This window comes from Ahaetulla prasina, chromosome 4, assembly GCF_028640845.1.
Source record: "Ahaetulla prasina isolate Xishuangbanna chromosome 4, ASM2864084v1, whole genome shotgun sequence".
NCBI lineage: Eukaryota > Metazoa > Chordata > Lepidosauria > Squamata > Colubridae > Ahaetulla > Ahaetulla prasina.
In genome coordinates, this window is record NC_080542.1 from 91070217 (window position 1) to 91098175 (window position 27959).

Consider the following 27959-nt stretch of genomic DNA (forward strand, 5'->3'; position numbering starts at 1 on the left):
CTCATAGTTCCATCTTTTTTTTGGAACTTTTTTTGATTTGGCTGGCTCAATGAACCCCCTTGCTAGGTTTTTGTCTATGTATTTGGACATTTCTTGCATTTCCTAGGGTGTCATGGTGTACAGTTTGGGTTTGGGTAGTTTTTCCCCCGGGGATGATTTTGATGGCACAGTCCGTCTAACAATGGGTGTGTGTGTGTGTGTGTGGATAGACATTGCACTGGGCCTCGCTGAACACTTCTGCAAAGTCCTGATATTCTTTGGGGATCTGTTCAACCTCTGAGGTTTTGACAGAGGTGTCTGCTAGTTGTTCTGGTGGGGCCTTTGGGGGGATTTCCTGCATGCGCCGGTTGGAGGGATTGGGAGTGGGGGGCACCGTTTATCGGTGGTTCTCCTCCTATCTCTCTGACCGGTCGCAGACGGTGTTGACAGGGGGGCAGAGGTCGTCCTCGAGGAACCTCACTTGTGGGGTGCCTCAGGGGTCGATTGTCTCGCCTACCCTGTTCAACATCTATATGAAGCCGCTGGGTGAGGTCATCAGTGGTTTCGGGGTGAGTTATCATCTGTACGCTCATGATACTCAGCTGTACTTTTCCACCCCGGACCACCCCAACGAAGCGGTCGAAGTGCTGTCCCGGTGCCTGGAAGCTGTACGGGTCTGGATGGGGAGAAACAGACTCAAGCTCAATCCCTCCAAGACGGAGTGGCTGTGGATGCCGGCACCCCAGTACAGTCAGCTGCATCCGCAGCTGACTGTTGGGGGCGAGTTAGTGGCCCCAAAGGAGGTGGTTCGCAACTTGGGCGTCCTCTGCTAGTTGTTCTGGTGGGGCCTTTGGGTAGACGGCTGTCCTTTGATGAACATCTGGCGGCCCTCTCCAGGAGGGCCTTCTACCAAGTTCGCTTGGTCTGCCAGTTGCGTCCCTTCCTTGACCGGGATGCCTTATGCACGGTCACTCACGCTCTGGTTACATCTAGGTTGGATTACTGCAATGCCCTCTACATGGGGCTGCCCTTGAGGTGCACCCGGAGGCTACAGTTAGTCCAGAATGCGGCTGCGCAAGTAGTAATGGGAGCCGTTCGTGGCTCCCATGTAACACCACTACTTCGTAGCCCGCACTGGCTTCCTGTGGTCTTTCAGGTGCGCTTCAAGATTTTGGTTACCACCTTCAAAGCGCTCCATGGCTTAGGACCCGGGTACTTACGAGACCGCCTGCTGTTACCTTATGCCTCCCACTGACCCGTACACTCTCACAGAGAGGGTCTCCTCAGGGTGCCGTCCGCCAAACAGTGTTGGCTGGCGGCCCCCAGGAGTAGGGCCTTCTCTGTGGGGGCATCGACGCTCTGGAACGAACTTCCCCCTGGTTTACGTCAATTGCCTGATCTTCGGACCTTCCGTCGTGAGCTAAAAACTTATTCATTCAAGCGGGGCTGGCATAATAGGGTTAAATTTTAATTTGGGGTTTTTATTAATATTTAAAAATTTTAAAACTAAATTTTTAATTATCAGCCTTTTTGTAATTTGCTTTGTTTTAAATGTTTTAATTGTATATATTTTGTGTTTTATTTCTGGCTGTACACCGCCCTGAGTCCTTCGGGAGAAGGGCGGTATAAAAATTTAATAAATAAATAAATAAATAAATAAATAAATGGGCAATGATTCCATTTGCTGGTGTGGAAGGAGTTGGGGTCCTCTTGCTATCCTCAGCTCTGGGTGCCCCCTTGCCACCAGATTGTCGGTCCCCAGCTGTCTAGCCAAGAGAGCCCCAGTATGATTGTGTCTGTCATTCTGGAGGCTATTATGAATTGAATTGCTTCCCAATGGTCTGCTAGCTCTAGCCTCGCTGGTTCAGTCAGGTGGGTGGTGTAGACTCCCCCCAATAGGAATTCATTGACCTGGTCGAATCTGATCAGGTGGGCCAGTCTCTTTGCTCTAATCCCATTTCAGGACCATGGTTAGGTTAATCAAGCATATAGGGCAGCCTGAGTCTATTAGGGCTTGAAAAGTACCCTGGGTCCCTGTTTTTGGGATTGCGAGGCATATTGGGAGGATGAAGGGGTGGATCAGTTCACTCACCATTGGGTCATTTTCACCTTTGTCTTCACTGTCATAGGTTTTCCCATCCCCCTGCCTATGGCAACTCAAGAGCAGGTCAGGAATGCTTTGTGAGTTGACATTTGGTTCACCTCTTCCAAATCTTGCAGCAGAATAAAGTGATATGAAAGATTAACCTCAAAATCGCTGTTCTCCTTTAACGGCTTATCACTCTTTATTTTTGTTTTTCATGACGTCTTTATCAGGTAGGGAGTAATATAGGGAATTAAATATTCCTCAGGCAAGAATATTTAAGAAAAGATAGTCCTTCAGATACTCAGGCCTTGAAATAACTTTTGGATTAACACCAGCTGATTATACCACCCTCATAACTCTAATTTGAATCATTACCCAAGCAATGGCATTTTGTATTAAGCTTTTGTGCAAACTTGTCTTGTTCAAATTTTAGGTTTGAAGGCATGAACAACTATTGGATATGTATGTTATAATTATTCTTTAACACACAATTCTTTTCATGAATTATTTAACTATTTATTTAACTATTATAAGAGATGTAAGGCAAACCTAAATATCAAAGAAACATTTAAATTAAGAACTTTTAGTAGTACAGACTTTTTCTTTTATAATGTGATTTATTCTAATGAACTCCATCACTGAGATGATTGGCAACCTAAAGATTAATTCTCAATTTCTCTTATTTTCCTATGTAGTTCCAAAGATTTTCCATCATTTGCATCTACATTATACTCTTTGAAAACTCGTAAAGCATTTCTAAGTTGTCCAATTTCTGAAAAAAATATAATTAATCCTTAACTAATTGAACAATAAATTTGCTGGCTGTCACCATAGCACCTGGCTGACCAATTGTTCAGACTCGTTTGATAGAAGATTTCCAAGAAATCTCAAGATTATAGATTAAATTGGGAAGTAAAACTTGTAAGAGTGCAAAAGAAAACCTGTGTATTCGTGTATCATCACAGACATTTAGGAAAACTGTGTTAGAATTTAATAAAAAATTTAATAAATAATAAAGACTATAAGGCCCCAAAAGCTGGGGGTTTGCAGTATCTTTTCAGATTAACAGGTTTCATCAAAAGACCTCAACTGCATCCTGAACTACATTTGCTCCATCACATCTGATAAAATGAACTTCAATTCAGCAAAACCTGATGCCTTTAAATAAAACTCACTTCACAAGTGCTACTAGAAGTCTGATCCTACTGGTCAAGGCCAACTGGAGAAGATTTAATAAGATAACTGCACTGAGTGACTTAGTGGTTGTAACTATTGGCTATACCAACTATTATATACCAGCTGTAGCTCCAATAGTTGGTTGGGAATTTCATTCTTTCTGCAGCCGCTTATGGTATATCTACTCTGAAGTCTAGAATGAATGAACGATAAACGCTTTCAGGGAATGTGCCTCCCAGCCGGTTGAGGGTTGGCCCTTGTACATGCGCTCCGTGAATCCCTCGAATAAAGACAAAGCTGAAGAGTTGAATTCCAGTTCCAATTAAAGGAATCGAGGCTTTTTGACTGAAGACTTCGATGCAGCTAAATTCGTCTGCTAGGCGAGGCGCCCTCCTGAAACGGCAGCGGCGCAGAATTGTGAGCGGTACCGCTCCGCCTTTCAAAACGCAGTTGGGGGTGGTGGTTAGGGGCGGCGGTGGTGACGTTGAGGGGGCGGCAGAAATACATTGACGTTGCTTGGCGGCCGGAGCGCCTCCTACACCTCGAAAGGTCTTCTTGGGCGGAGGAGGTTCCTTGTGGAGGGATTGTAATCAGGCCGTTTGCACCTTGGGACTTTTCCGTGTGAAGCCATGGTATCCCGGGAAGAAACAGCTGAGGCGGGGAGAGGCAGCAGGCGGAGCGGTTACTGTGACGGGAAACTGTTGGTGTAACACCTCAAGCGCCTAATGACTGGGTTGTAAGAACAAGGGTTTGCTTTCAGTGTTTTAGTAATTTCAGGTTTGAAAACCCTTTGGGCATTTCTCTGGCTCGTTGTACGACTTTCTCCGCTGATGCCCTTCACGTACGCCTTTAAAGTCTTGAATTCAAGTTGGCCTTCTGTCTGTGTGTGTGTGTGAGAGAGAGAGAGAGAGAGATCCAGGCACTCCCAAAGAAGCTAAGAAATAAATGGATTTTGGAATGGCATGCAGCTCAATGTGTCTATATTGTATACCATTTTCTGTTATATAATAAGCGTATTTTGTCTGCATTTTTAAGTACATGAAGTTAATTGCCTTATATAAGCTTCTTAAAAACTTACAATGTTATAATTAAGAATCTTTGATGAATATCGTTACTATACCGGTATACACGTTTAAATAAAATAGCACCTAGATAGCATTTGTTGTTCTTGAAAAATTAAACATGTTTAGATCTGATCGGTCCTTCTATAGGAGGCTTCCAGAAAATCCTGGTGCTGTAAATTAGATTGGAAAATCAAACATATTGAAAGAAAGCATTAGCTAACAATTTTGGTATTGTTAAAAAAAAATGACAAGTTCAATTTTTAGTAGCCTTACATTTTTTTTAAGTACACAAAAATTTAAATAATGGAGAAGAGAGTTATCATTTCATCAGCAATAATTCTGATTCAATACCATTTGTCCTTCTGGTCCATTTCATCTTAACTTTGAATTGCATGCCAAGGGAAGCAGCTGTAATATTTTTGTATCAGAATGATTGGGATTTATTGTTTTGGGGACACATCTTCTTTTCATCAATTTGTAAGCTATCAAGTTTTTGTTCCATAATGTTAAGCAGACAGTAATTGCCACTAATTAAAATAATTTAATGTAATATCAAATATTAATTTTTCAGTTATATTTTGTAACTTGAAATATAAGTAGCACTAGAAAATATGCATTAATGATTTTTTTTGTTTATAGAAATTTAGAATCAGTTTGGAATCCAGATTAAACAGAGATGTTTTGTTATTGGTTGGCAATAAGGAGGTAAAGTGATTTTTTGTCATTTTTAACATACCATTTTAAATGGTTATAGCCATTTGAATAAAAGAGTGAATTGAATTCATATAATTCTTAACTTGATGCAATAATTTAATCTTATAAATTACATTTTTTTAATATTAGGCAAGTACTTTTTGTCAGAAAACATAGGTTGTCCTCGACTTATGACCTCAATTGAGTCCAAAATTTCCATTGCTAAATGAGATGATTGTAAAGTGAATCACTGCAGTTATTAAGTTAGTAACATGCTTGTTAAATGAAACTGGCTTCTAAATTGACTTTGTTTCTCAGAAGGTAGCAAAACATGATCACATGATCACAGGAACTGCAACTATCATAAATATGAGCTAGTTGCCAAGCATCCAAATTTTGATCATGTGACCATGAGGATGTTGAAATTTTCATAAGTATGAAAAATAGCTACGTCACTTTTTTTCTATGCTGTTGTAACCAAGAATGGTCAAATCTAATTTTATTGGGTTATCCATCCTTAATGTAACGTGTTATTACCCTGAGCCGAACTTTGTGTTCTGTTTGGTTGGCTAACAATGTTTGTTTGTTTGTTTGTTTAAGGTTATGTTTCAAGAAACTACAATTGCAGGCAAGAGCATTATCTGGGGCTGATGCTATAAATGCTCTGCGACCATTCTATTTTGCAGTGCATCCAGATTTTTTTGGTCAGCATCCCAGAGAAAGGGTAAAAAACTTCTATTTTTTGAGATACAATTCTATGTATTTAAAAAAATCTGAATTTTGAACTTATCTAAGCCTGCACTATTTAATATTTCTAGGTTAAGTGAAATGTATACTTAACAAGTAGCTTGTTAATCTGACATCGATATTGTAATGTAGTATTTTCCACACACAAAACGTATGTGGAAAATTGTTTACTATTAAACTATAACTATAGTAAACAATAGTAATTGTTTACTATTAAACTATGATTTATCTGTTTAAAGAGATCTTGTAAGAGATAAAGATTATTCTTTTATCATGCTTTTGGAACATATACATATATTTATAGGGATACCATGAGTTTTGATCCTGATCAGTTCTGATACCATGAGTTCTGATCCTTGAAGCCAGATGAGTTAGATTGAGCCAGTCACTTCCTCTCAGCCTTAGGAAGAAGACAATGGCCCTGAAAATACCAAGAGCACACACTCAGAAAGAACTTGGATATGAGAAAAATATTGCTTACTTATAATAAAGAAATTAAAATATATGCAGTTATATTATAATAATATAATTATATTATAATTATAATTATAATAAAGAAATTAAAATATATGCAGTTAACTGGAACCTTCTGTAAAACAATGTTCACTTGGAATTTGGCTAATCCCAACCTTCTTAGATTTAGAAAAGCCATTAAATCTTGATATATATTTTTTGGCAGACTTGAAAAATGGAAATTATATCATTTGTTGTTGTTGTTTGGCAATATGGATAACTTCTTTATTTGATTGGTGCTGCCCAGGCACATTTTTTTTATTTTTTTTATTTTTATTTGCATTTATATCCCACCCTTCTCCAAAGACTCAGGGCGGCTTACACTATGTCAAGCAATAGTCTTCATCCATTTGTATATTATATACAAAGTCAACTTATTGCCCCCAACAATCTGGGTCCTCATAATAGCTATATGGTTTTTGTTAGGTATATATTGTTTGAATTCCGCCTTAGCACAAGCTGGATTTGTAAACAACCTTTAGGGGTTATATATTTAGGTATACAATCTCCTCATAGATTGGAGTTAGCATATAATTCTAGTTAGTTAATTTACTTTATTGATTAGCTCTTGGGCCATATCAAAGTGCAGAGTTCCAGCACAAATTATTACTAAATAAATTATTATTTAATTTATTACTAAATTAAATTATTATTATTACTAAAATTGATAAAAACAATTTAAAATGAAATTGGAATAAAATATAGTATAAAATGAAATTGGAATGAAATAATTTAATATATAGATAAATAAAATATGATAAAATTATATTTTGGTCTCAATGGAACCATTTTGTTTAAGTACCGTGCTGTGTTAAATGTTATTTTCAGATTCTGGCTGCACATAAGGTAAGTTGTTTTGATATGGGGATATAATTCTAAAAACATGTAAACAGTGTTTCATTAATTGAATGATTGCTGGGATTCTTTGGCAAAGACAATGGCACAGGTGAACTTTTTTCATTTACCATTGAAACAATCATTACGTGTTATTTAATAGAAATTCTGCAATATTCTAAACCAGTGGTCACAAACTGGTGATCCGTGGACTACTGGTGGTCCGCGAGAAAATTTTGATGGTCCACAGAAAAAATATTTGCATTTTTATATTGCACTAAATCAGGTGTCCTCAAACTACAGCCCCTGGGACAGATACGTGCAATAAACGTTTGTGTTGCTGCAGAGTGTCTCCCCCTTCGGGTCTTTTTGTGTGGGTTGGAGGGGGGCAGAAATTCTGACTTGGGATTTGCTTCAGCTTCCTGGTGAAGGACTTTGGGCGAAGGCTGGAGGGAAGTGCCACTGGTGGCGAAGAGCCAGTGGGCCTTGTTCCAGTGGGACTGCATGTGGCCTGGAACTGGCTGACCATCTCAGCCCGCTGAGCCTCCGGGTGCCATACCTGGCCTTGCACTCCCACAGGTCTTCCCTCTGCTTGAAAAGCCTATGCTTGTAGTCCTCAGTGAGGTGCTTCTACTGAGCTTCCTTGGTCGGATCCAACTTGAACTGAGCTGTTTTGCCAACTCTTTCTCATGGTGGCTACTTAGCTCCAACAACTGCTTCCTGTTGGGGCCCTAAGGAGCCCGGAGTGGGGGGAGGTAATAAGTGGCTGGGAGGGGAGGGCCGAATAGAGGCTGGTGAGGCACCCTTAATGCGCCACACCCACCCAGTCACATGACCACCTAGCCATGCCCACCCAGGTGGTCATTAGGCAGATCATATTGGTGGTCTGCGGGATTTAAAATTATGAATTTAATGGTCCTTGAAGTCTGAAAGGTTGGTGACCCCTGTTCTAAACAATGCACCATATAATCTTTCAGTTGAACTGAAAAAAATCCAGTTAAAAATGTGGCCGTAATAGCTCAGGCTGTTAGAGCCTGCTATTAGAACACAGTAGCCTGCAATTACTGCAGGTTCAAGCCCGGCCCGAGGTTGACTCAGCCTTCCATCCTTTATAAGGTAGGTAAAATGAGGACCCAGATTGTTGGGGGGGGGGCAATAAGTTGACTTTGTAAAAAATATACAAATAGAATGAGACTATTGCCTTATACACTGTAAGCCGCCCTGAGTCTTCGGAGAAGGGTGGGATATAAATGTAAACAAAAAAATATATATATTTGATCATCTGGAATATATTTTATTAAGCAAGGTGGTTGTAATCTATTTCTTGGAATGTATCTGCTTTAATGTAATCAGCCTCTGCATTTGAATATTTTGTTATTTTCAGGAAATCAATGAAAATTCTCTGAAAAGATTAAATGGGTATTTAGAGAATCTCCAGAAACCAGGCTTCAGATCATTTAAACCAACTCAACTCACTTTTTATGTACGAGAGAGAGAACAAAGCCCTTCCAGTGTCCAAGAACCATTTGGTGCTGCAGGTATTTTTAACATTTGGGAGTTTACTAAATCACTGACAGATTATGGATGACTGACACTCCTCTTGTGTTTGAAAATTTTTTACATTATGTGCCAGGAAATCTTCAATATATCTCCTCAAAATAATCCCAAATTTCCTTCTGTATCCATAGTGACTTTACTATTCCTTTTGTCAGCATATAAATGCAATGTGTACCGATAGTCCTCGAGTTATATTCATCTAGTGACTGTTAGAAGTTACAATGGGGCTGAATGTACAATCGTTACAGTTGGTTCTTGGAGATATACCAGTCTAAGCACTTGCACCACCACGATCATATGATTTCAGTCTGGGTCTTTGGATACCCATTTATACATATGACCAGATGCAATCATATGATTGCCATTTGCCATCTTCTTTGCTGTTTTCCCCAGAAAAATAATGGGGAAGCCAACAGGGAAAGTTGCAAGTTGCTTGGTAGGCATCATACACCCTTAAACATAGGCAGGGCTCTCATGAATCCCTGCATACTATACCTGAGCTGCTTAGTGTCCCTTGTCTATCTTATTCACCCCCCTAACTTCTGAATCACCTCTTTACACATCCCTGTACACCCTCCCTGATCAGCATGGCACCTCTGATGCAGCTACATGCACCCTTCCTGACCACCTTCACATCTCCTCACTCTCTTCCTTACCTAGAAGCAGCTACTTGCCTGCTGGGCTGGAATCTGCAACTTTGTGCAGGCTTCCCCACTGACTTTGATTGTGGAAAGCCAGTAAGAAGTTGCCTCGCTTAACCACTCTGGGATTCAGTTGATGATGTCAACCAGGTTTGTGGGGTTTGCTATTGCTAAGCTATGCAGTCAGATATTACATTGTTTAATGATAGAAATTCAGGTCCCAATTATGGATGTAAGTCGAGGACTATCTTTAAAACTTCATAATATCTTGCCTATGATTTAGTGGTAGGATATTCATTTGAAACTAAAAGTTACATGCAGTCTTGCATTTCCAAATGGTAGACTGGGTCTTAGCTTTCTGTTATTAATATTTTCCTTGTGAGGGGCAGTTTGGTATAGTGGTCGAGGCATCAAGCTAGAAACTGGAAGACCATGAGTTCCACCTTCATCACAAACCAAGATGCATAACCTTGGACTAGTTACTTTTTCTCAATTCTAGGAAAGAGGCCATGTGACATCACTTCTTAAAAACTTTGCCAGGAAAATTCCAGGGATTTATTCAGGTGGTATCTGAGAATCAGACATGATTAATCAGAAAAAAAAAATCCCTGAGAATGTTATTGTGGAAATAATTGCATTAAAAATCATCTCCAGGGGAAAAAAATTAGGATATTCTTCTCCAATCTGGTGTTCTTCATGCTGGCTGTTTCAGCTTAATATAACTGGAATGCACCATGTTGTTTGTGAGATTGTTTTAAATGATTAATGTCTAGTTTGGTTGCTTGTTTTATTCTAGTTTGTTTATTATTTTATTTATTTACCATTTAGCTCACTACAGAATTACAGAAGATTGTAAAATATAGTCAAGGATAAACTATGCATAAAATGGATAATTATTTTGAAATGTCAATGTAATTATGTTTATATACAGATAGTAGCTTTATTTATTTAGAAAATTTGTATGTTGTCACGCTCTTATTGTACTGTGGTTTATATAAAAATAGTATCCATTTATATATTTTTATCAAGCTCTTGCAGATCAAATATCTGACCAAATATAGTGATAATCAAAAATAAGATTAGTAAAGCTCTTTATAGGAAAATCTATTGCTATCAATCTTGGTACAAGTTCTGCTGAATTCATGCAGCAGAACTTGTATCAAGTATTCTCAATAAAAACCAGATCTTTATAACAATCTCAGGCTTAGCATTATAAATGTTTAGTCTTCAGCTCTGATTTGCATTGTCTTTTAAAGCAAGTATGGAAACAATATAAATGCATTCATTTAAATACAGCCTTGTTCTGTTCATTTCATAGGATTTCGAGCAGTGAGTTTTACTTTAAACACCAGAGACTTGTTAAGCACAGTGTTAGATATCTTGAACTCGTGCAGTTTATCTACGGATCATGTCCAAAGCTTGAATGGCAGTGTAAATACTCAATCTACTCAGGAAACCAAAAGAATGTTTCACAGGCCAATTAAATGGGATAAGACATACTACTCTTTTACTGGATTCAAGGATCCTGAGGAAGAACTGGAGCAAGCCCAGAGGATGGAAACTACCCTGAGGTAGTGATATAAAAACATGCTCAGTTGACTTTTTTACAAACTATTCTGTTTGAGGCAGAGATCTTTCCCAGCCAATGAGCCCATTGTCTTTCTTTGACCATGTACTTTTATATTTTAAACTTGATATCAGCAAACTACAAGATTTCTGCCTAGAAAATATCTTCACTTTCATTTTATGTCCTTTATTTTCACTGTGAATATTGAAGTGAAAGTATTTGCTTTTTAGATTTAAATTTCTGAAAATTTAGATTTAAATTTCTGAAAAACATATTCATTAAACAGGAATTTTTAAATGTTTTCATTTAACATCTGATGAATAGAAAAGAGTTTGTATAAGAAAATTCTGTAAAGAAATATAATCCCTCTATATGCAATAAGTGTAGATAGCATTAGAATCTTAAATGCATGTTTACAGCCACAGCGGGACTAGAGAATCTTGGAGGGACGGGAAGGGGGTCGCTGACTTGTATGCTCAAAAAAACTACTTCCAGTTCAATGTTATATAAAATTAGACTATAGCTAATTTAAATAAATTATGCATAAAATGGATTTTGTACTGGGTCTTAACTTTATATTAGTTATATATTGTTAGTGCTAATAGCCATTAGATATTCTGTTCTCTCATGATTTTTAACTTTTTAACTGAGAGGAGCAGACTCCCAACAATAATGTTTTGCTTATCTATTGTGCTGCTAATTTTTAAATGCAGTGGTAATCTGTATTTGTTTCTTACTTCCTCTTACTCATGTAGCTCCTGGTTAGATAACAATGAAAAAAGTGCCACGAAGAAGCTGAAGGACAGCTTACCACTCAGAAAAGAATTAGATCGTTTGAAAAATGAACTGTGTCAGCAGTTGCAGCTCTCTGATATTAGGTAATACATTAACTTTTTGGAGGAAAATGAACTTTTTGGAGAAATTTCAAGATAAATAGAAAAATAGACCTAAAATAAATGGACCCTAGCAAATACATTTTAAATTATGCTAAAATATGTGCTCTGATGAAGATGATTATATATAAAGTATGAGAAAAATAATTTTTACTTTCAAAAAATGTCCTCTTTGTATAAGTGCTTTTCCAAGAAATAATTGCTTGCTCAGTTTTTCTATAAAGTAGTGGTTACTTATAAAGCTTATAATGCTTCTCCAAGTATTTTAAGTATTATTTTGTTTCTCTTTAATTTTATTTTTTTTTAAATTTATGTATTAAGTAAACATTAATTATACAACATCTAATATTTTAGTAAAAATATTAAAATATAAGAATATTCTTGTCTACAAACTACCAATTCAATGATTTCTAAAGGAAGTCATTTCAAAAATGCAATATTTTTTTTTTTGGTAATTTGTAATTAGCCTGTGACCCAATTTTTCTGTGAATACATAGGATTCCTGAAAGACATAGTGCAAATGTAACTTCTTTATATTTTGAGGGATTCATTAAGAAAATTTATTAAGGTAAAAAAAACCTCACTGGCAGAACATCTTACCATCAATCATCATTAATTTATGAGAAATCTGATGCATTGAGTAAAAAAAAAAATTCTGTGGTGTATTTTCTTCTGTAAAGCATTTTCTGAATCTTACCAAACAACTTTCTTCAATATTTTGTGAAATTGCACAAACCAAACAGCTTTTAGTAGTACTCAGACCAATTTAGGTTGGGCACTCTTCTATAAATCTGTAGGTTTTTAACAGCCATTACTGTTGTCTTCGAATGTAGAATAACTGTACACTAATCGGCATACTGTTCTGTTTCCCCTTCCCAATACTCCCAACAAAAGATCAGTCAAAGGCCTTCTTCAAATTTATTTACATTTGGCTGGATTCCTTCTGGCGCAGAGATGTTCTGGCCACGTCTACCTACGCGCCTGCCAAGTCTCTGGAGATAACTAGGAAATTATAGATAAGGCAAGAGTCACTCACAAACATATTCTTCACTCCATTGAAACAGTTTGCCAGCAGGGGGCTGTCCTGGAGCAAGAGGGCCGCGGCCCATCGGGCAGCCGAGCCGGAAAGAAGGTTAATCACGAAGGCCACCTTAGCCTGGTCGTCTGGGAAATCCTCTGGCCGCATAGCCATGTAGAGCTGGCACTGTCCCAAGAAGGTCGGGAACATCTCAGGCTGCCCAGAAAACTTATCCGGCACAGTTATCGGGCAAATGCGACAAGGAGGAGGAGTGGGAGGACGGGGGGGGGGGGGCTGCAGGCACATTCCTGGCAGCAAGTTGGCCTGCCAAATGAGCCACTTGCTGCTGTAGGTGTTGATTAGCCGCATGTAGCTGCTATAACTGCTGCTGTACCTGCTGCTGGTTCATCTTTGGTGGAAGATGGTTTAGTCAGGGTCTTGGAAAAAATGTTCTGTTTCCCCCTCCCAATACTCCCAACAAAAAGTCAGTCAAAGGCCTTCTTTAAATTTATTTACATTTGGCTGGATTCCTTCTGGCACAGAGATGTTCTGGCCACGTCTACCCACGCGCCTACCAAGTCTCTGGAGATAACTAGGAAATTATAGATAAGGCAAGAGTCACTCACAAACATATTCTTCCCTCCATTGAAACAGTTTTGCCTGCACAAATTCGCTGCTTTGTCCAAGACAAAAAGCCAGGAAGCTCCGCCTCCTGCTTTATAGCTCCTGTGGGTTTCACTCTATGACTCATCATTCTCTGACCTTGTCCCAACACCTCCTCTGCTGCGCGCGCCGGTCACAGCTGCCCAGTCTCGCATCAAGCCAAGATTGTTCTTGGGGCGTTGCCAAATCAGAAGAAGGCCCGGGAGAATCGGGCCTTGCCAGCCCCTCCTCCTCCTCCTGGGTCGGTGCCAGGGAGGGAGAGGGCCCAGGGGAAGCAGGCCTTGCCAGCCCCTCCTCCTCACTCTCTGAATCATCCTCCTCCAGGAGTCCAAGTCTGGGAACCTGGGTCACAACACATACATTAAAATGAAATTTTGTTGCATATAGCTCTCAAAGGGTCACTACCTCCAATATACACTACATAAACATGACAAAATGCATTCACACGTACATACATAATTGTCTGCACCCCCAGATACTTAATACTGTTCACCACTTCTACAGTTTCATCTTTGATACTAAATGGAGTATTTATTTATTTATTTATGTATTTATTTTATTCGATTTTTATACCGCCCTTCTCCCGAAGGACTCAGGGCGGTGTACAGCCATTTAAAATACACAATATACACATTAAAAACAAGATTAAAACAAGACATATTATAGGGTGGCCGAAAATTTAAAACAATTAACAAATCTTAAAATATAAATAACCCCAATTAAAATTTAATAAAACTTTTAAGTCAATCCCGCTTGAATAAATAGGTGCGTTTTCAGCTCACGGCGAAAAGTCCGAAGATCAGACACTTGATGTAAACCAGGGGGAAGTTCGTTCCAGAGCGTAGGAGCTCCAACAGAGAAGGCCCTGCCCCTGGGGGCTGCCAGCCGACATTGTTTGGCGGACGGCACCCTGAGAAGGTCCTCTTTGTGTGAGCGTACGGGTCGGTGGGAGGCATGAGGTAACAGCAGGCGGTCCTGTAAGTACCCGGGCCCTAAGCCATGAAGCGCTTTAAAAGTGGTAACCAAAATCTTAAAGCGCACCCAAAAGACCACAGGAAGCCAGTGCAGACTGCGCAGGAGTGGTGTTACATGGGAGCAACGAGTGGCTCCTGTTACTACCCGCGCAGCTGCATTCTGGACTAGCTGCAGCCTCCGGGTGCACTTCAAGGGCAGCCCCATGTAGAGAGCATTGCAATAATCCAAACGAGAAGTGACAAGAGCATGAGTGACCGTGCATAAGGCATCCCGGTCAAGGAAGGGGCGCAACTGGCGGACCAAGCGTACTTGGTAAAAGGCCCTCTTGGAGACGGCCGCCAAATGATCATCAAACGACAGCCGCCCATCCAAGAGGACACCCAAGTTGCGCACCCTTTCCATTGGGGCCAATAACTCGCCCCCTACAGTCAGCCGCAGCTGCAGCTGACTGTACCGGGGTGCCGGCATCCACAGCCACTCCGTCTTGGAGGGATTGAGCTTGAGTCTGTTTCTCCCCATCCAGATCCGTACGGCTTCCAGACACCGGGATAGCACTTCGACAGCTTCGTTGGGGTGGTCCGGGGTGGAAAAGTACACCTGCCTGTCATCAGCGTACAGATGATAACTCACCCCGAAACCACTGATGACCTCACCCATCGGCTTCATATAGATGTTGAACAGGAGGGGCGAGAGAATCGACCCCTGAGGCACCCCACAAGTAAGGCGCCTCGCGGTCAACCTCTGCCCCCCTGTCAACACCGTCTGCAACCGGTCGGAGAGATAGGAGGAGAACCACCGATAAACAGTGCCTCCCACTCCCAAGCTCTCCAACCGGTGCAGCAAGATACCATGGTCGATGGTATCGAAAGCCTCTGAGAGGTCTAATAGGACCAGGGCAGAGGAACAACCCCTATCCCTGGCCCTCCAGAGGTCATCCACCAACGCGACCAAAGCAGTCTCCGTACTATGTCTGGACCGGAAGCCGGACTGGAACGGGTCTAGATAGACGGCTTCATCCAGGTACTGGGGAAGCTGCCACGCAACCACACTCTCTACAACCTTCGCCACAAAGCGAAGGTTGGAGACTGGACGATAATTTCCTAAAATAGCTGGGTCCAGGGAAGGCTTCTTGAGGAGGGCTCTCACCACCGCCTCTTTCAAGGCAGCGGGGAAAACCCCTTCCAACCCCTTCCAAACAAGTATGACTATGCTGGCTCTTTCTAAAATCTACAATGATCTCCTTTGTTTTATTAACATTTAGAACCAGGTTACTTTTACTGCACCAGTCCACCAGAGCTTTCACCTCTTCCCTATAAGCATCTTCACTGTCATCCCAGATAAAACCCACCACTGCTGTGTCATCTGCATACTTCACAATATGATTTGTAGCAGATTTGGCACAGTAATCATGGATCATGAAGGTGAACAGTAGTGGACCCAAGGCACACCTCACCGCCTTGCTTCGTGTCAACAGCACTGGCACGTCACTCGGTCTCTTACTTCGATACCACATAGGATTCAGTGCCAGAAGAAAAATTGTGCTGGCTGCCACATGGGCGGCTCCTGCACATGGCTGGTGGTGCTGCCTCTGTGAGGCAGTTGTAGTGTAGATGGTCTGGCTGTAGGATCCCTGAGGTAAGCCGGTGTACATGTGTGGCAGCTCCACCACCACTCTCGCCACACCTTACCTCATGTTGGTACTGCAGGCAACTAGACAGAATGGGCGTTTGTGCAGGTGCTTAAGTAGGGCTTATTTTAGGGTAGGGCTTAGGGCTAGGGTTATATTGGGTGCACATGCAGAAAACATGCTAGGACTTATTTTTGGGATAGATCTTATTTTCGGGAAAACGGAGTGGTAATTACTGATGCAGTATAGTAACGGAGTAGTAATATACTGATGCAGAAGGTTGTAGCTATAGTCTAATTTATTGTTACTGTTTAAATAGAAGAAAGCTGCTCCTAAACAATCACTTAACTTATTTTTTTCATTGCTTAAGCTTTCCCTTTAATATTTAAATCTGATAAAGTGCATGAAGAGGGACACAGTGGCTCAGTTGGCTAAGACTCTGAGCTTGTTGAATGAAAGGTCGGCAGTTCAGCGGTTCGAATCCCTAGTGCCGCGTAACGGGGTGAGCTCCTGTTACTTGTCCCAGCTTCTGCCAACCTAGCAGTTTGAAAGCATGTAAAAAATACAAGTAGAAAAATAGGGACCACTTTTGGTGGGAAGGTAACAGCGTTCTGTGCGCCTTTGGCATTTAGTCATGCCAGCCACATGACCACGGAGACGTCTTCGGACAGCACTGGCTCTTCGGCTTTGAAACGGACACGAGCACTGCCCCCTAGAGTCAGGAACATATGTGCGAGGGGAACCTTTATCTTTACCTAAAATGCATAATATTATGAAATTGGAATTATTTACATTGTAGTAACATTTAAAGTACTGTTTTTTCAATCAACTATCAATATTATGTATGGCTGTAAAATTTTCAAATAAATAAAAATTTGAATTGTTTTTTTAGATGGCAGAGGAGCTGGGGTATTGCTCATCGATGTAGCCAGTTACATAGCCTAAGTCGCTTAGCGCACCAGAGTCCAGAAGCACCTAAGAATGCTAAAGGTACATTTTCCTAGTGCAGTTTTCTTTTTTTTTTTTTTAATTGAAAAAGTTTAAAAAAAACAAAAACATTTCCCCCCCTTTTTTTCCCCCCTCCCTCCCAGAAAACCCCATTCCCCCCTCCCTCCCCCCCCCCGGCTTCCCGGGTCAATCACAAGGTATTGTTATACATAAACCAAACATAGAGTAAAATTTTCCCCTTCTAATCCAATTAACCTCATCCAAATCTTTTCATCTCCCAACCCCCTCCCCATTACATAAAATAATACTTCCTAATTATTCAAAGGCAGTCTGATATTTCTTAATCTGATATCTATTTTGTAAATAATCAATCCATTTTTTCCATTCAATTAAATATCTTTCCTGCGTATTGTCTTTTAAAAAACCTGAGATTTTAGCCATCTCAGCCAAATTAATGACTTTCAGTATCCATTCTTCTATTGTAGGAAGAATACTTTCTTCCAGTATTGTCCAATCAACAGTCTTGCCGCTGTTATTAAATTCAGAATCAATTTAGTCTCAATCCCTGTACAATCCGTTATAATTCCCAAAAGAAAAAATTGCGGCAGGAACTTTATCTTCTTCTTCATACATTTTGAATAATCCACCAAATTCTTATCCAAAAGGCCTTAATTTTCTTGCAAGTCCACCAAATATGAAAATATGTAGCATCATCACAATCACACCTCCAACATTTCGCTTGGATATCAGGATACATACATGATAATTTTTTGGGATCTAAGTGCCATCTATAAAACATCTTATAAAAATTTTCCCTTAAATTCAGTGCTTGTGTAAACTTAACATTTCTAACCCAGATTTTCTCACATGTTTCCAACATTATTGGTTCCTGAATATTCTGTGCCCATTTTATCATACAGTCCTTTATCAAATCCTTTTCCGAATCTATTTTAAGCAACACATTATACAATCTCTTTATATGCTCCTGGGTCTGATTTAATTTTCCTCCCTTTGCGTTATACCAATTTTTTGATCCTCTTTCCATCTAGCACTTATTTGCCCATATGGAAACCAAGTATAATTCCTCCTTCTTCATTTAATACCTGTAATGATTTTAATTGCAATCTACCTCCTTCAGCATACAAAAGTTCATTATAAGTAATCATTTCCTGTCTCTGTTCTATATTTATATTCTCTATTGCATGTCTGGGACTCACCCATATAGGAATCTTGTAGTCTAATTTATAAGAATATTTTTTCCAGACCCACAAAAGAGCACTTCTCAACACATGATTCTTAAAAGCCCTATCCACTTTTTTTTCATAAAATAAATACGCATGCCATCCATATAACAAGTCATAACCTTCTATGTTCAAAATTCTTTCCTCCGTTAAATTAAACCAGTCACTTATTACTGAAAGGGCTACTGCTTCATAATATAGTTTAAAATTAGGCATTTTTAAGCCACCTCTTTCGCGTGAGTCCTGTATTATTTTCATTTTAACCCTCGCCTTTTTACCCTGCCATATAAATTTATTAATCCCAATCTGCCAATCCTCCAGATTTTTATCTTTCTTAATTATTGGTATCATCTGGAACAGAAACAAAAATCTAGGTAACACATTCATTTTAATAGCCGCAATCCTCCCCAATAACGAAAACTGCAATTTTTTCCAGACACTCATATCATTCTGAACTTTTTGCCATAACAAGTCATAATTATTCTTATAAAGTTTCTTATTCGATGAGCTAATAAAAACCCCTAAGTATTTAACCTTTTTTACCACCTCAAATCCTGTTATTTCCTCTAGTTTTTGTTTCTGTTGTATAGACATATTTTTGATTATCATTTTTGTTTTATTCTGATTTATTTTAAATTCTGATACCTTTCCATATTTATCAATTGCTTCCAACAAAATCTACTTGAATTTATAGGATTTGTTAAAGTATAACCACTACATCGTCTGCAAAAGCTCTAACTTTGTACTCATATTGTCTAATTTTAATTCCCTCTATTTCCGTTAATTCTCGTATTTTATCTAATAAAGGTTCCAGAGTCAAAACAAACAATAGTGGTGATAAAGGACATCCCTGTCTCGTTCCTTTCGCAATCTTAATAACTTCTGTCAAACTACCATTTATTATAATCTGAGCTGTTTGCTCTCCATAAATCGCTTTAATTATTCTAACAAAACAATCTCCAAATTGCATTTTCTCTATTAATTTAAATAAAAAATCCCAATGCAATTGATCAAAGGCCTTTTCCGCATCCAAAAAAATAAGTGCTGCTGAAGTATTCTTCTTTTCCAAATATTCCAGTATATTAATAATCTGTCTAACATTATTCCTCATCTGCCTCCCTTTTATAAAACCAGATTGATCAGTATGAATTCTTTGTTGTAAAACTAACATTAATCTATTTGCTATTATTTTAACAAAAATCTTATAATCATTATTTAAAAGTGAGATCGGCCTGTAGTTACCGGGTTTAGAGCAATCTTGCTCCTCTTTTGGTATCAGTGAAATCAAAGATGTTTTCCATGACGGGGATATTCCCACTCCTAGTTGTATCTGATTAAATTATTCTTTAAGTGGGCCTAATATTTTGTCCTGTAATTTTTTATAATAACTTGCCGTAAGACCATCTGTACCAGGGGTTTTCCCCATTTTTAATTGTTTAATTGCCTCCACTATTTCTCCAGTAGCTATCGGCCGATTCAACTCCTCCCTCTGTTCTAATGTTAGAATATTAACCTTATAATCTTTCAAATAATCATAAATGTCCCTATTCGATATTTTATCTTTTGCATATAGAGCAGTATAAAATTCTGAGAAGGCCTTTTTAATTTTATCCTGTTGATATATCTCTTTACCTTTATATTCTATTTTTTGTATGACACGTGCTTTCTGTTTTTTCCTTAAGTTATATGCCAGCCATCTCCCAGATTTATTTGCATTACAGAAAGTATTATGTTTAGCATATTGTATATTCGTTGCCACCTGGTCTGCCATTAACATATTAAATTGACTCTGTAATATTCTTATAGCCTCTTTAAGTTTGTGATCTTGTGGGTTTTGAATTAATAACTGTTGCTTCTTTTGAATTTCTTCTTCCAAGTACCTACGCTGCCTTTGTTTATTATTCCTCTGCCTATTGTCCAAATATATCAATATACCTCTAATAAAAGCTTTACTCGCCTCCCACACAGTTCCTATAGGTGTCCCCTTATGCATATTAAAATCAAAAAATTCTTTCAGCTGTTTCTTACAATGATTTACATTATCCTCATATCTAAACAGATTTTCATTCAGCCTCCATGTTCTACCACCTTTTTTCCCTTGTAATAATTCCATCCATACTGGGCTATGGTCAGTTAAAGACCTCGGAAATATCTTCATTTTCTTCACCCTAGAAAGCAAGTCATTAGAAATTAAGATAAAATCAATACGTGAGAAAGATTGATGCCTATCGGAGAAAAAAGTAAAATCTCTCTTATCTGGATTCCGCAACCTCCATATATCTCTAAACTCAAAGTCTTCCATCATTTCAAAGAAGGATTTTGGTAGTTTTGCATGTATAGGTATCTCTTAGAAGAGGTTCTCTTATCGCTTCTTGTATCAATTACTCCATTCCAGTCTCCTAATAAAATAAACGAACTATAATCCCAGAGGATCAACCTCTCATGTAACATTCTATAAAACTTTTCTTGTTGCTGATTAGGTACATAAATACCTATCAGTAAAGTCTTTTTTGCATCTATCACCAGTTCAATAGCAATAAATCTTCCTTGAATATCTGCCTCAATTAACTTAGCTGGTATATCCTTCCTGATATATACAACAATTCCATTTTGCTTCTTATCCAAAGCTGATGCAATAAAATGTTTACCTAATTTTGAGTTAATTAAGTATTTTTGGTCTGATAATTTGATATGTGTCTCTTGCAGGCAAATCACATCATTTTTAAATTGTTTCAAGTAGTGAAATATTTTCCTTCTTTTCTGAGCTGAATTCAAACCATTAACATTCCATGATAAAATTCTATTTGCCATTACTGGCCTCCTGAAGCTTTGAAGCAAACAACGGAAGATCCTCCTCCGGTATCTTCCGTCTAGCCACTCCCACAGCTTTCATACTGGGGTCTTGACTTTTACTTTGAAACTGTTGCTCTTCTTTACGCTTAAGAGCTCCTCTTGTCACCCTTTGCTCTTGTAGTTCCTCTGATGCTGGCAGCAATAAAGCCTCTTGGATCACCACACCTTCTTGGATCTCTTGAAGTTTTTCTATCACTTCTATTTCGACTTTCAAAACTGTAGAAAGAAAATCCTTTGCCTTTAAAACAGTGTCAATTCTATATCTCCTTCCTTGATAAAATACTGTCAGTCCAACTGGCACCTCCCATCTGAATTGAATCTGATGTTTTTTAAATTCTTGTGTAAAAAAAAACAAATTCCTTCCTATCTCTTAACATCTTGGAAGGAATCTCTTTCAGCACCTTCTGTTCTCCAATTTTTAAAGTTGTCTGATAAAAATATCACCGGCTATGGCAAACCTCCTTCCCAGGCTGAAGGTAATCAACAACTGGCAGATGACCTGAATGAGTTTTACTGCAGGTTTGAAAGGAAACTACAGCCACCTATCTCCACAACCCCCATCTCAGACACACCAACAACAGCCAAGCCTCCTACAACTGACCCCATTTCATTGGGTTCACAACCCCTAGTAATCACAGAAAAGGAAGTGCAGGACCTATTTCACAGACAAAAGCCAGGAAAAGCTCCAGGCCCAGACAAGATAACTCCTTCTTGCTTAAAAGTCTGTGCTGACCAATTGGCCCCCATCTTCACCCATATTTTCAATAAATCACTAGAGATGTGCTATGTTCCTTCTTGCTTCAAACGCTCTACCATCATCCCAGTGCCGAAGAAGCCCACCATCAAGGAACTGAATGACTACAGACCAGTTGCTCTAACATCTGTAGTCATGAAAACCTTTGAAAGGCTAGTGCTTTCCTACCTGAAAACCATCACGAATCCGCTCTTAGACCCCTTGCAATTTGCATACCGAGCAAACAGATCTACAGATGATGCTGTTAATATGGCTCTGCACTACATCCTACAACATCTTGAGTCTCCAAAGACCTATGCAAGGGTCCTTTTTGTAGACTTTAGTTCAGCATTCAATACCATCATTCCAGACATTCTTCTAACTAAGCTAAACCAGCTACAGGTACCGGAACAGACTTGTAAGTGGATCACAAGCTTCCTAACAAACAGGAAGCAGCAGGTGAAGCTAAGCAAGATCACATCAAATACCTGTACAATTAGCACAGGGGCCCCCCAAGGCTGTGTGCTCTCCCCACTTCTCTTCTCTCTGTATACCAATGACTGCATTTCCAATGATCCATTTGTTAAGCTACTGAAGTTCGCAGATGACACAACAGTGATTGGTCTCATTCGAGACAATGACGAATCCGCATATAGACGAGAGGTCGAACAACTAGCCTTGTGGTGCAACCAAAACAATCTGGAACTGAACACACTCAAAACCGTAGAAATGGTGGTAGACTTTAGGAAAAACCCTTCCATACTTCCACCTCTCACAATACTTGACAACACAGTATCAACAGTAGAAACCTTCAAATTTCTGGGTTCTATCATATCGCAAGATCTCAAATGGACAGCTAACATCAAAAACATCATTAAAAAGGACAACAAAGAATGTTCTTTCTGCGCCAACTCAGTAAACTCAAACTGCCCAAGGAGCTGCTGATCCAATTCTACAGAGGAATTATTGAGTCTGTCATTTGCACCTCTATAACTGTCTGGTTGGTTCTGCAACCCAACAAGAAAAACACAGACTTCAGAGGATAATTAGAACTGCAGAAAAATAATTGCTACCAACTTGCCTTCCATTGAGGACCTGTATACTGCACGAATCAAGAAGAGGGCCGTGAAAATATTTGCAGATCCCTCGCATCCTGGACATAAACTGTTTCAACTCCTACCCTCAAAACGACGCTATAGAGCACTGCACACCAGAACAACTAGACACAAGAACAGTTTTTTCCCGAAGGCCATCACTCTGCTAAACAAATAATTCCCTCAACACTATCAGACTATTTACTGAATCTGCACTACTATTAATCGTTTCATAGTTCCCATCACCAATCTCTTTCCACTTATGACTGTATGACTATAACTTGTTGCTGGCAATCCTTATGATTTATATTGATATATTGACCATCAATTGTGTTGTAAATGTTGTACCTTGATGAACGTATCTTTTCTTTTATGTACACTGAGAGCATATGCACCAAGACAAATTCCTTGTGTGTCCAATCACACTTGGCCAATAAAAATTCTATTCTATTCTATTCATATGAAACTTGCAGAATCTGATTTCTCATAGTTCTTTTCACAAAATAAACCACAATGTCCCGAGGAAGCTTTCTCTGTCTTGCGATCCAGGAATTAGCTCTATATATTTTATCAATTTGGTAAGCTACCTCTTGGGGTTCCACTTCAATAAATTCAGCCAATGCTTCTGATATAATTTTTCTTAAGTCCTCTCCTCGCTGTTCTTGCATACCACGGATTCTAAGAGCTCCTTCCATAAGTTTATATTGTAATATCACAACCTGATCTTCATTTTGATCCACTTTTTTCTGAACACCTTGCATTTTGTCTTCTAAATGCTTATTTGACTGAGAGATCTGTTGCATTTCTTCTTCCAATCCCTCAATTTTTTTACTCAATCCTTGAACAGCCATAAGAATATCTTCTCTTATTTTTGTATTAAAATTCTCCATCATCTCTTTTTGCCTATCTTCAGAAAGTTTTAATTGTACTTTCAATATATCCTCAAGACTTGGTTCAGATCCCCTTCTTCCAGAAGGCTTTAAAGCCATTCTGTCTTCAAAAGAATCAGGAATTTAAACTTAAAAACTTTTCTTTACTCCTTTCAGTATAAGAGAACTCCATTTGTAACAATCCACAAATAACGCTACTTTGTTGTACTAAAAAAAATCACTTTCACTTTCAGACGCCATTTTAAAAGTCAATTAATCAGAGACAAAGAGAAGTTTCAAATTTCAAATGGGGAGTCGGTATACTTGCCGTGTTGTTTCTACTTCAAAGATCGAACGCTTGTGAAATTCCCGTCTGCTTAGAAAATCAATCAATTTAACAAGTCCTTTTGAGCAGAAGTGACTCCTACTCCTTATTCCTGAAAAAAACAGGAGCACGTTTGAAGTTGGAGATAGTGAAGTTCGGTGGGACCATAAATCCAGAAAAATTCGCTCTTAAGAGCAAACCCCCTGGCTAGATCTACCACTCCCCCACAGCTCTGCGTAAACCCCCCTATGCCCGAGGGGTATGCTAAGGTCAGTGAACAGTGATTTATACTGTTTCACTGACTTTTACAATCTTCTAACGCGGAGTGCCCTGTTAGAGCACCCGGCAGGAGCGGTGACGTCACTGGAAACCCAGTGCAGTTTTCTTTAGTTGTAATTTCATTAACCAAAAGAATTCAGAACATTAAGCTTAATACGAAGCATATTAACAAAGACCTAGTAAAGTTGCCTGCTTTTTTTTCAAAATAGAAATTAGAAGAATATATTTGTCCTAAAGAAATTCCCATCTCTTTACACCTTTAAGCAGTTTTCCTCAACAATTTATCTTGAATTCCAATATCTAAGTATATTTACCTTTTCTTACTATAGTCTTAACCTGTTTGCCTACCTTAGAACACTTCCACATGGCACCATTTGTACTTTCTATTTCCGCTTCTAATTCCTCATCAGTCTTAATTGTTTTTCTCTTCTGCTAACTTTCAAACTTTGGAAATAGATGGAGAACACCATGACTCAATTAGTTTTCTTCTAGTTAATCAATATCATTCAATTCAATACAATACCCTAATTCTTGGAATAATGACAGCTCCTAGAATAAAAATGTGTCTTTGCTTCCAGCTCCTGAAATATTATTCTGTCTTCCCATCAGCCCATATTATATTTATATATGCTGTACACATTTGATCCATTTTGGGAAAAAAATCTCAATATATTCAAGAAAGTTTCATTCTCTAGCATACTTGTTCCTTTACTGTGAAATGACCATTCCCATATCAACCCTGAACTATGATTTCTCTTTCCAACAGGACAAACCGTGATATTTACAGACCGCTCAGGAATGAATGCAACAGGCTATGTTATGCTAGGAACAATGGATGTTCATCACCATTGGACCAAAGTAGGATTTCTTCTAGTACACAGCATATGGGTCTGTCTGCCTGCCTGTCTGTCTGTCTGTCTGTCTATCATCTAATTTATTTATTACTTGAGATTGTATTCGTTTTTATCCACTGTGGTGGATAAAAGCCACTAGATGGCTTTATCCACCACAGTTACACATAAAAAATAGTCACTTAGTCAAATAATCATTAAAACATAATCCCACCTCTAAACCATTTCCCACTTGATAACTGTTCCATTCCAATGGCATTCCCTGCACAGAATGCTTTCTGAAATATTTGTTTATTTATAGAAAGCAAGAAAAATCAGACCAAGTAGATGCAAAAATTGTCACTTAGAAATCTTAATAATAGTTTTGATAAATCAGTGTCTATATTTACCATTTAATATGTTTAAAAAAATAATTTGTTTGGAATTAATTTCAATGTGTCTTTTAACACTGGTAAAGGGGTCAATGTTGAGATGCATTTATTCTCTGATTGGCTTTTGAACTCTTCCCTTGCTTCAAAGGAAAGCTGACATATGCATCAGCACTATAGTTAATTGCAAGTATGACTTCTCATGTTTCTGCACATTAATATTATTTGGGGCACAAATTATATAAGCACTAAAATAGTAAGTAGAGTATTGTATATAGTAATACTAGTGTCCCTTGTGTATACTATTTCTTTTGAAAAATTACACCAGCTTTTTCCAACAAGCTGGTAGAATTGAAAATTGTACAGCAAATTCTGGGCAAATTGTGTTGAATATATAACAATGCTCATTATAGTAATAACTAAAAACTGGGGTGTACCTTTTTAAAAATTAGTTTAATGCTGAAGTATTTTCTAAAACTGCTTAGTTTGGAGAATTGGAGGAGTGTTTAATCCTGTCATGAACTTTTAAGAAAATCTTTCATTTTGTGCAGATTTTTGAGAGGTTGCCAAGTTACTCTACACTGCAAAAAAAAGTGCTGTTTCTAGAGGAGCGCATTAGCCAACTTTTGGGAGGCATACAAATAACTTATGTTGAAGAGCTTCAGCCAATGTTGACAATTGAAGAGTATTACTCTATTCTTGACAACTTTTATGATCAAGTGCATAATAAGAGACTTCCATTTCACCCTAATAGTCTGCGTGGATTGCAAATGATTCTAGAAAGGTGTGTATCTAAAGAAGTAGATATTGTTTCCTAGGTTTATCTTTAATGAGATTTATGTTGTAGTCAGTTTTTCTAAAATACTTATTTTTGCTAAGATCAGGGCACATCTGGGGGTGGGGAAATGGGGGGGAAAGTGCTTGAACATAAAGACATTTTAGTTTATGCTGTTGGATATAGTTGCTGAAAAGGAGACCTGTGCAGGAAGCCACCTAATTTACTTCAAGGGCTGAATCTCATGCTTTGAGATGGTCCAGGCTCCCCAGGCTGCTCTAGTGGTAGTCTGTTCTAATTTATTTCCAGTTCTGAATTATAATTTAGGGGGAAAAAAACAATAAAAATGTTCTGTTTTCCTTCAGGGGATTACCCCAAATTATTGTGTTAAAAATCGTGCTTAGTTATCTGTTTTTCTTTTCTCCAATTGATGTAGTTGCAACCTAACTCTTGGTGACAAGTCCCTGCGGTTCCCTTGATAAATTTTTTGAAAATGACTTTGCTATAACTTCTTCCTAGGGCCTCTTAGTACCTAGGGATAAAAACACATAGCCAAAGTCACTTGGCTGATTTATATGCTTAACATGTGATTGGAATGTACTATAATCTCTCAGATTCTAATCAGCATCTTTAACACTATACCAAATTGTCTCTCCTTTGACTGCATGCATTATAGTCCTGTTGCTCCAGTTCTGTAAAGTGGGAATGAACTGATCATTTGCGCAAGGAGAAACCATTTCAATCCAAATCACTTTCTTGAATTTCTTGCCATTTCTTTTGACAGTAGCAACTTCAGTATCTCCCTAACTGATCAAAACCCTTTTCTTGAATCTGACATCATATCATAGATCTATCATGCTACACAGTTCAGGCAGTAACCACCAGGACATAATTCCACTCCCTGTGCAAAATATATTTTTATTTAAATTATCAGGATATCTTGATATTTTATTTTTTTGGAAATTTATTTTTATTTTTTTTAAAACAAACCACCTACAATATGTTTTTTGAACAAAATATTATTCAGATACATAATCAAATCCAATTCAATTTCCCCCCACCCTCTTGTATATTTTATCAATATATTTCCCTTCCCCCCCTTTTAATTTCACAATTTGCATATCTCTAATATAAAATTCTAGTCTAACCCTCTGTCCTGAATTTAACTCTTTAATCAAGTCTATCCCCCCTTTTTTTACCCCCTTTCTTAACTCTCCCATCTATATTAAAATCTTATATTCCCATCTACTTTTCCCATTTCTTTTCAATCTTTGTAACATCAACATCATAATCTCATTACATTTCAATAAACATTTTTAAATCATTATTCTTAATCTTATAAAAAGAAAAAATACAAAAAAGAAGAAAAAATGATACATGTTAACATTCATTATTTCAAAAAATCTCTTATGCATTAACTCTCATCTATTTAATATTTCAATCTTAATCTATATTAATTCCCTTCTTGTTTTCTTTAAGGTTCCTTGCTTTAAAACAATATATCTTATTTTTCTATCAATTTTGTCATCTCTATCACATCATTATTGATCATTTCTTTATCAATGAAGGTTTTAAAGTTATTATTCTTAA

General features: G+C 38.3%; 1 protein-coding gene across 4 annotated transcripts in view; it reads left to right on the plus strand.

Moving 5' to 3' along the window:
• Positions 1 to 3766: 3766 nt before the first annotated feature.
• Positions 3767 to 27959, plus strand: part of TCAIM (T cell activation inhibitor, mitochondrial) — a 30602-nt gene continuing 6409 nt past the window's right edge. The window contains exons 1-9 of one of the 4 annotated variants that reach the window (XM_058182057.1): positions 3767 to 4082; positions 4945 to 5010; positions 5599 to 5722; positions 8477 to 8630; positions 10609 to 10861; positions 11613 to 11735; positions 16926 to 17023; positions 25142 to 25263; positions 26146 to 26378. In XM_058182057.1, the coding sequence (XP_058038040.1) occupies positions 4982 to 5010; positions 5599 to 5722; positions 8477 to 8630; positions 10609 to 10861; positions 11613 to 11735; positions 16926 to 17023; positions 25142 to 25263; positions 26146 to 26378 (1136 nt within the window). In that variant the 5' untranslated portion in view covers positions 3767 to 4082; positions 4945 to 4981. Of the gene's footprint in view, positions 5011 to 5598; positions 5723 to 8476; positions 8631 to 10608; positions 10862 to 11612; positions 11736 to 16925; positions 17024 to 25141; positions 25264 to 26145; positions 26379 to 27959 lie in introns of all 4 variants that reach the window. The other 3 variants (XM_058182058.1, XM_058182056.1, XM_058182059.1) reach the window with 3 other exon arrangements.